The sequence below is a fragment of the Sinocyclocheilus anshuiensis genome, unplaced genomic scaffold (assembly GCF_001515605.1).
Source record: "Sinocyclocheilus anshuiensis isolate Anshui unplaced genomic scaffold, SAMN03320099.WGS_v1.1 scaffold492, whole genome shotgun sequence".
In the NCBI taxonomy this organism is placed as follows: Eukaryota; Metazoa; Chordata; class Actinopteri; order Cypriniformes; family Cyprinidae; genus Sinocyclocheilus; species Sinocyclocheilus anshuiensis.
Genome location: NW_015558605.1, coordinates 539,254 through 548,413, shown reverse-complemented (window position 1 = coordinate 548,413; position 9,160 = coordinate 539,254). Strand labels below are relative to the sequence as shown.

At 39.5% G+C, this 9,160-nt stretch overlaps 2 protein-coding genes across 3 annotated transcripts in view; one reads left to right on the top strand and one right to left on the bottom strand.

Moving 5' to 3' along the window:
- The window catches only part of proza (protein Z, vitamin K-dependent plasma glycoprotein a), a 16,928-nt gene extending 11,209 nt beyond the window's left edge, over window positions 1-5,719 (top strand). The window contains exons 7-10 of the mRNA XM_016475977.1: window positions 1,609-1,724; window positions 2,470-2,584; window positions 2,677-3,002; window positions 5,027-5,719. Of these exons, the coding sequence (XP_016331463.1) occupies window positions 1,609-1,724; window positions 2,470-2,584; window positions 2,677-3,002; window positions 5,027-5,233 (764 nt within the window). The 3' untranslated portion in view covers window positions 5,234-5,719. The remainder of the gene's footprint in view (window positions 1-1,608; window positions 1,725-2,469; window positions 2,585-2,676; window positions 3,003-5,026) is intronic.
- Window positions 1-9,160, bottom strand: part of LOC107680186 (gastrula zinc finger protein XlCGF57.1-like) — a 398,670-nt gene that overhangs the window by 36,927 nt on the left and 352,583 nt on the right. The gene's annotated exons all lie outside the window — the stretch shown is intronic.

Here is a 9,160-nt window from a genome sequence, read left to right as displayed (position 1 = left end):
AAAGAAAAAGAAAAGCTTACAGCTGCATGAGTCGTGACTGTCAGGTTAGCCTGATGGGACCAAACTCTCTTTGTGATTTTAAAACGTAAGACCGTACCCAGATTTGAAGACTACAGTAAGATTTAACTTCTACTGTTAATAAGATTTTGGTAGGCTACTATTAGATGGATAGCCTAAATGTCCTAATTCAGATGGGCTAGCTGTGTTTTTATGGTATATCAAAAAGTGTATATTTTTTAAATGTGATTGTTGGTACAGTTTACCAGTTTTTACCATACTTTCAAAACAAAAATTAAAATAGGAAAACTATGCAATATGAAAATAATTGAAGACAAAATGTGTTTTACTGAGAAAAAACAAGATTTGGTTTTTAAAAAGCTTTTTCCAAAAGGTACATCTGGAAAAAGGGGGGTCGTCTTATAATCAGGGTCGTCTTATATTCGGGCCAATACGGTAATTCGCGGATCACATGCGTGCCGAACCGTGGGGCTTGGTCCGTACGAATCACAGATCAACTACGAGCCGTTTAATCACTAGTGAAAACACTATTAATTAGAACAGTAACCAGATCGGCAGTTTAAGACATAAACTTGTAAGCACAAAACACAAGATACTTCTCTTTTCAATATAAATAAGACTTTATTGGATAAATCTAAGACAATATAAACTAATCTAACACATAAACACACGCACTCACACATTCACACAAGTTAGGAAGTGAGGTGAGGAAAGAATGAGTTTAAGAGAATGAAAATGTGAAATCCCAAGTTTACAGCAATATGTGCAATTGCATAGACTTGAACAACCATCAATCACTTCGTTAACCCTCGCATTGAGTTCCTCAATGAGGTTAAAATTTATATTAAATGCACCAGTTCAGCTAGAATCGGGAGGTAATTGCGTTGCTTGTTTAGGAGATTCCCTTGTTGTCATCATTGCAGAAAGGGGTTTCCCAAGGTTGCTAATTGGCTGGCAGTTCAGTAGTCGTTGAAGTGACATCTCGGGAAGCCAATGGTTGGGCGTTGGCTGAAGATGCGAAGTTGTGGGCTGGTTAAAGTTTTGAGGCGGTCACAGACTTGAGATGAACCCGGAGACACGGCGTTGCATCAACTTAACTCGGAACACAAAACTCTCAACAGAAAAGAAAATAAACTGAGGGAAAGAAAGAGAATAAGAGTGTGACGAGACTAGATGGATTTTCTCCTCATGATGTACAAAGCAGCTGGCATGTAAGCCAGAGCACGCTCAAAGAGTGCTAAAAAGCAGCGGCAAAAAGCATGGCAGCATAAAGCAAAAAGCGATGACTAAAAACAATGGCAAAAAGCATAATTTGATGGTGTCCTGAGTATTTAAACCGGGCTGTTGGACACATCCCAAATGGTGTCTTGACCAATTAGACATTGTCTTAGCTCGGGGTGTTGCTATGTGTCTCCTCCCAATACATAAATCGCACAAATGTGAAGAGACATTGCATTTTTATTCCTTCTCCTCAGGCAATTGAATCCATTCAAGCTTCATGTGTGCTAGCAAGTGCATTTGGGAAGTGTTAATTCCAGAGTACAATCAATGCCAAATCATCACGAAGTACACATTTATTTTTCTCTTTAGTAACGTTTCCATGTGGAAAAGTGGCAAGTTTGAGTCAGCGGGGCCAACGTCGGACAACTAACATACAGTCAGACTATCAAGGACTCACCTGCGGCCCAGAAGAGTGTCCCTGGCAGGTGAATAAACCACACTTGATCCTCCAGACATCATGTTTGTTGTTTATGTACACACTGCAAGTTGATGAAAGTCAGAGCCAATCTGCAGATTTGAGATCACAGATTTCATAGAAAATCACGTAGCGTATGCTGGTCACAGACTCTGATAGCTTCAGACAGGGTTTCTTCTGTAACTATTAAAAAATTCGGCAAGTGTACGATGACTAGTGTTTTGAAAAATCTGTTCAGGTTTTAAAAGACGTATAGTGTATTCAAAGAAGTGAAATAAAAAGCGCCCATCCATAATAAAAAAAAGTGTCTCACACAGTTCCGGGGGGTGAACAAAGGCCTCCTGTAACGAATCGATGAGTTTTTGTAAGAAAAATATCCATATTCAAAACATAATAATCACTTTAATGTAGCTTGCGCCAACAGTTGTACACGGAAGCAGCTCCGGGCGGATGACGTATGAGTTCAGCATTGCGTTTGGGTGAACTAACCCTTTAAGTCGTTTATATCTACTTGAATTAAGTGCTGTTAGAGTTGAATGAGTTAGAATTCGTCCGCCGCTTATAAGGGTGCGTTAAATCCAACAAAGGCAAGGCCTAATGTTCCACATCCAAATTTTTAGCAGTTTTTGAAACACCTGTATTCTGTACACACACAAAACAATAATTTCAGACACTCACTCCCACATTTAGATGCGGTGGTAACTTTACAGTGTGCAGGTACTTTACATTGTGTACATGTACTCATTTTTTCAAAGGCGATGCTGCGACATGGATCGGTTGGTTTCTGCAGTGGGGTGATCTTCAAAGAGAACATGGTTCTCACCACGGCCCAGTGCGTTAGGAAGTACAGCGACTTTCAGGTGGCGGTGGGTGAGTGCCATTATGTTTTCAGAGCAATTTCATGAAACACGTTGAACAGTGGTTTCCTAACATGCTACAAAACCATTCCTTACACTCTACAGGTAAAAGGGTGACCTCATTCGAAGCAGGAGAGCAGACGCTTCAGGTAAAGCAGGTGCACATCCACCCGCTCTATGTTGAGGGCAAACCTGACCATGACATGGCTGTAGTAGAGCTGACGCAGAAGATCGTCTTCAAGAAGAGCGTGCTTCCAGCCTGTCTGCCCGAGAGAGACTTCGCTGACAGTGTGCTCATGGCGGGCGACTACATGGGTGCCGTCACCGGCTGGAAGGAAGTTTCCGGTGCAACGGATCTTGAAGGGAACCTCATGTTAAACCACCTGTCCTATGACAAACTGCTGGTTTGCTCGCAGCGCCACTCTGGTCAGGTTGGTGGACGTGTCAGTATTTTATGGGGGTTCCCATGGTCACGAAAAACCATTTTGATAATTGTTTCCTCATTATCAACCTTGTTATCATGCACTCATGCAATTGTATATTATCAAAACATAAAACTATCCATGGTCTTGGTGTAGAGGACTCTCAGAATAATAGTAAAACTTAGTAAACGTACAGGTGGATCGACCTAGGGTTTCTAGGGCTGCGCAATTAATCGAATTTCTAATCGTGATTACAATTAGGGATGCCACAATTACGTAATCGTTCAAAGCGGCAATTAATCGTTCAAAGTTCGCTCATGTTATTATCCGTGCTTAAGATGCATTTTTTTTTTCTTTCTACATGTTATTTTAAGGGTTTTTCACATTATTTTAATTGTAGTTTTCGTATAACATTATAATACCACTCATATTTTTACTTTTAATTAATTGTTCCACTTATGTTATTCTGCACGCTTAAGATGCGGTTTTTTTTCTTTCTACATGTTATCTTAAGGGTTTTTCCCATTATTTTAATTTGTTTTAGTATAACATTATAATACCACTCATATTTTTACTTTTTTATAATTTAAAGAAGAAACCAACCCGATGTATGTTTGACATTTGAGGCTTAATACTATAGAAAAGCACTATAGTATTAAAAAGAGTGTTTTCAGCTTGTTTATTTTCATATAAAAATACGGCATGCAGTTGCATCAAACAGTGGTATAAACATCATTCAATGTAAATTGTGATAATCATAATTAATAATCGCAATTACAATTTCAAGGGAATAATCGACAATTATGATTTTTGTCATAATCGTGCAGCCCTACTTTCTTCAGTAGCCAGAGTTTTTCCAGTGCAGTAAAATTCTTGGCAACATTGCTAAAAAAACAAAAACGGGTCAATGGGTTAAAACTCTAAAGGGCCGACAATGGATGATGGTGAGATGCTACAGAGATGATGACTAACAAAGAATCAAAACATACGAGTTAGCTAGCTTTGGGCAACAACTGTCACAGCCAGGGTCAATATTTGCATTTGCAGGTATTAAAAACATCTCAAAAAGTCTGAATTTTTGCGCTTCCACAAATGAAGGCCTCAAAAAGTATTTAAAAGTCTTAAACTCATATTGTGCGTGCGTACTCAGCAAAAAAACGATATCTTCCTCAGTATTTTCATCTTGTTTTCTGAGTTTATGATTAAAACAAGTACAAATATCTGCCAGTGGGGTGTGAAAATATTTGTCTTTTGAATCAAGTTGATTTTTCTGAGCTCATTGGCAGATATGTGCTTGTTTTCATCATAAGCTCACTTCAGTTTGATAAGGTAAAATTATTCCTTATATATTCTTTACTTGTAGTCTTAAAGAATTTGGTCTTAAATTTACTTTGATATAACCCTAGAAACCCTGGATTAAGCTCTTTTAACATGACTAGAAAACATTAAACTGTATGGAAAAACGTCTCAGGTTACTTATGTAACCATGGTTCCCTGAGTAGGGAACGAGACACTGCGTCCTCTAGGGGTCGCTATGGGAAACCTAGAGGACGCAGTTCGAAGTTCCCATGAAAGGGAACATCTCAGGTTACTTATGTAACCATGGTTCCCTGAGTAATGAACGAGACACTGCGTCCTCTAGGGGTCGCTATGGGAAACCTAGAGGACGCAGTTCGAAGTTCCCATGAAAGGGAACATCTCAGGTTACTTATGTAACCATGGTTCCCTGAGTAGGGAACGAGACACTGCGTCCTCTAGAGGTTTCCCTTAGCGACCCCTAGAGGACGCAATTCGAAGTTCCCATGAAAGGGAACCTTGGATTTCCGAAGCCCCTACACAGATAGATAAGGAGTGGAGCCTAGACAGCTTTTCAGGTCTGATTGGTTTGATTAATATTGATGTCTTGGGATTACCTGGTGCACAAATTGCTCAAAATAAAAGGGGGGGGGGACAGAGGAAAGGAATATACAGCATGAACATCAAAGATATTTAAAGTAGATGCATATAACTGAGTGCTTTTATTTTGTCTTCAGGTCACCAACAAAATGGCGTGTACTATGCCTCGAGCTAAAGCAGACTGCATCTTGGGACATGGCAGCCCTTTGCTCACGCTGTACAGAGAGGTGTTCTTCCTCACCGGCATAGTCAGCCAGCCTTCAGGAACCGACTGCAAGAACGGTTATGTCTTTCAGAAAGTGTCCCGCTTCTTGCCATGGTTAAACACATTCATGCGCCCATAATGGAAGAGAAAAGAATGAATGCACAATACATTTCTAACCTGTTTTTGTTTTAGTTGACATTTACGTTTTCTAAAATTTGTTGTGTATAAGTGGGAACAAAGGCAGAGTTCGTCAGAGGGGGGTATTCCAGAAAACAAGGTTAACTTACATGTACCCTGAACTCTTGGTTTGATGAGCCCAAAACTTGTTTACTCGGGGTGTGACTGTTAATACGGCTTTATAATTTAGCTTAGCCATTTTGCTTACGTGTCTGACAAGGTGAGATATATCAATGAGTCACACTATGAGTCCTGTAGGAAATAAAGACAACCTTTTAATTGAGTAGCTGTCAGCATGTGAGATGAGAAAATGTTGGTTTTAAGATTTGTAAGGTAAAATAAAATGAGCATTCGATCATGTTATAATAATGCTTTTTGATGTTATGCATAATCCATGCCGTCACGGCCACTGGAGCCTCATGAAAAGGTGCCCTGCTGAAAAAAAAAACCCCAAAACAATATAAACCATCACAGAAATTCTAATGGTTTCCACTACAAATACCCTTACAAACTATCAACTTTTAACCATTAAAACCATTAAAAATGGTTTCCTGTAGTGTGACTTGGGACTTGTTCCATTAGGTATTGGTGGTTTTAACAAGCCACCAATAGAAGGTGACCAGTTACTAGTAGAGACCAATAGGCACCATTACAGTTTCCATTAAACTCAGTATAATATCCATAATAACTGGTAAAGCCATTACAAATTCTGTGATGGTGTCTATGGTTTATTTTAGCCGGGGGATGCGCATGCGGTGAAGCTGTGAGGTATGTGAGCAGTATGTGTTCAGAAAGTAGGATATTAGAACTACCGTACTTAAATACCCTGAACGTTGCATCAATTTTTCTGGAAAACCCCCCTCAGAAGTGATCCGATTCGTGCTGTAGGTCCTGAACTTTTCCTGTGGTAGATTAGCAGAGGCTGAGAACGTTTTCACATTCTGATTACAAACGCATTTTGTTTTCTTTGAAATAGCATGCACTGATTAATCTTTCAGAGTAACACAATGAATGTGTAATAAAGGGGTCTTGATACACATTTTTTTAATTATTTAATTTCCTGACATGCATTGTTAGTCAGGTTTTTTTTGTGTGTGTACCAAATCACTGCTAAATTAGATGTATATGACCATTGTATTACTAACTGACCATGAGTAGTGCAGATGGCATAAATAAGAAACTAAAGCCAATTACAGCTAGCTTTCTATAGACAATTTTAAGCTTGACTTTGGAAATGAATGCGCCAACAAAAACTGAACGTCTGCTTGAGTTAACCTTGACTATGTATTTTATCATAAATAATGGTGTGTTTATTGGACAAGTGACTCCTGGACATAAATAAAAAATAGTATTAAATAAGAGAGAAACTGAAGTCTGTCTTAAGATGCTGATATTTCACACACAAACTCAATGACACCCTCAAGCTGCCATGCTGGCAAGTAACAATAAAGCCTTCCTTATACATTAACATGTGCATCTCTCAGTTTAGGACATGTATAAGTATATTGTCATCATACGTCATTATACCTCAAACATTTCAGGGTGTTCTGAATCAATGTATTTTGTCAAGTGACGTGAACTTCAATACAAATGTCTGGTGCTGATGTACTTTAATAGTGTTTCACAACACTTCACTGCAATTATAACAATATAACAGTTACCTAAGAAGGTAACAGAACAGACAAAGGAAAGGAAGTGACGTGTGGCCAAATATGGTCACCCATACTTTGAATTTAATACTCTCCAAGTTCATTATAGCCACCAAGACCACTCACTGACTCGCATGACAGTTTTCTTGTCAAGAATTATGTCCATAAATGCTGTTCTTTATCCCAATGGCCAGCAGTTATGGCTCTCCGCTCTATTCGAAGGAGTCAAGGTGTTTTTCTGTCACTCCAAAGCAGTTCTCTGATTGCTTCTCTCTACGTTAGTTTTCAATGGAATAAGTCATATTCATCCTAAATAAAAGATTTGGCAACTTCAGCAAAAATACACTGACGTGTGGATAATCTTTTGTTGAACTTCAATAGTCGGACCTATATTCATTGTCTTTTACAGCTGATTCCACGGAGTAAATCAGAACCTGAAGGCCATGGGAGAAGTTAAGGTCTTTGTTTTAGTGAATTAGTTCCTGCATGAATGTAGTTGAACACCTTTATAAGAACTTAGCTGATGTCTTCTTACCAAAAATCAAAACAAAATCCAGCTCAGTCTATGTTTATATTTGTCATTATAGCATTATAGAATTAAAGCTGAAACGACAGCATATGTAGCACTGTTATTTCCCACAAAAACAAAAAAAGTTATTTAGACCCATCTCTCTTGTTCTTTTTGGCCAATCAGAGCACACCTCGCTTTTCAGACCCATGAGCTTTGTAAAAATTGACGTGTTTCAGAAAGGCGGGGCACTGCAGGAACTTTCCCCATGAACTAGGGACTTTGGGCCGGTACTCGGTGTGTTTCCACCTTAGGAACCAGGATCTAAATAAAGTTCTGGGTAAAAATTTGCCCTGCTCACGAGGTAGTACTTTTTCAAAGGTCTGGAACTTTCGGGGGCGGGACTTGGGCGCTGAGCATGCTGATTGGTTGAGTACATGCCGCATTGTATTTCAACCATCAGTCGCATATTTTTTTTTTAAATATTACTGTCATTGCGTCATGAAATGTAGTTTTAAAAGTATTTCAGGCGAGAATGTAGTTGTTTAAAACTCAAACCTGCGGTTTATTTATAAAGACAGCGCCTTTTTGAAAATGTGTGTCGCTGATTTCGGAGATGTGAGCTCCAGGCGATCAGCGGGCGCTCAGTGCTCATGTTTCCCGACGAGAGCAGCCTCAACTCGGCTAGTCCTTCTGACATTTGCCGCTGGCTCCGATGTCTCTGTAGTGGTTAAACATGAGATATAATTCATTTTGGGTAAATCTAACAGACAATCTTTGGTCTTTATTCTATTAATATGTTAAAATGAAAAGAGGCAATATTGTTTGATATAATATTTTGTTTCATTGTAATGTATGTACGTTCCCTGAACTACATTTCTGGGCTATTAATATGTTTAAATGAAAACGAAAAGAGGCAGTGCTGTTTGATATCATATTTCGTCTTATTGTAAATACAGTGAGGAAAATTGCAGTAGCCAAGGCGAGCTGACTGGCGTTATCAAGTACGCTGCTGTTTGCCGAATTACCGGATGTGCGTCGTCCCGTCCGCGGGAGTTCACACAGTCGAACTTGCGAAGTCCGAACTACCGAGGATGCAAGTCCGAAATTTGCATACTTGGTATCTAGAAACGTGCGCAGACCTACGTCACCAGACTATTTGCATAATCTTCTCTGTACTTTAGACCGCGATGGAAACGCAGACAGCAACAGGTCTGGGGGAATAAAATAGGTAGTAGTGCTGGGCGGTATACCGGTTCATACCGAATACCGGTGTTTATTTTTGTTATGATATGAATTTTTAAAATACCGCAATACCGGTGTATGTCTCTTAAACATTGTTCGGAACGCGACGCTGTTTGAAAGGGGTCCCTTTTCACTGTTGCACTGTGGTGAGGGAACAGCTGTATGTGTTACTAAGCGTGAAAGTTCAGAAACTGAAGCTGTAGAACTAATAGAACGTGATGACACACAAGAACTCATCCACAATATCCACACTGACCGCCACAAATATCCACCGCCCCCTGCCATCAGCTCCCGCGTCTCACACACACACGAGCGCGACTTTAGCACTAGATTTAGCAACTTTCAGACCCTTTTAGCGGCTTTTTTCCATCGAATATTCATACTGACAAACCTAGCGACTTGAAACCTGTCGCTTGCTGATTGTTTGGAATTATAAATATGAGCGTAGTTCGTTTGTTAATATCACATGCACTTTTTTGTTTTTTTT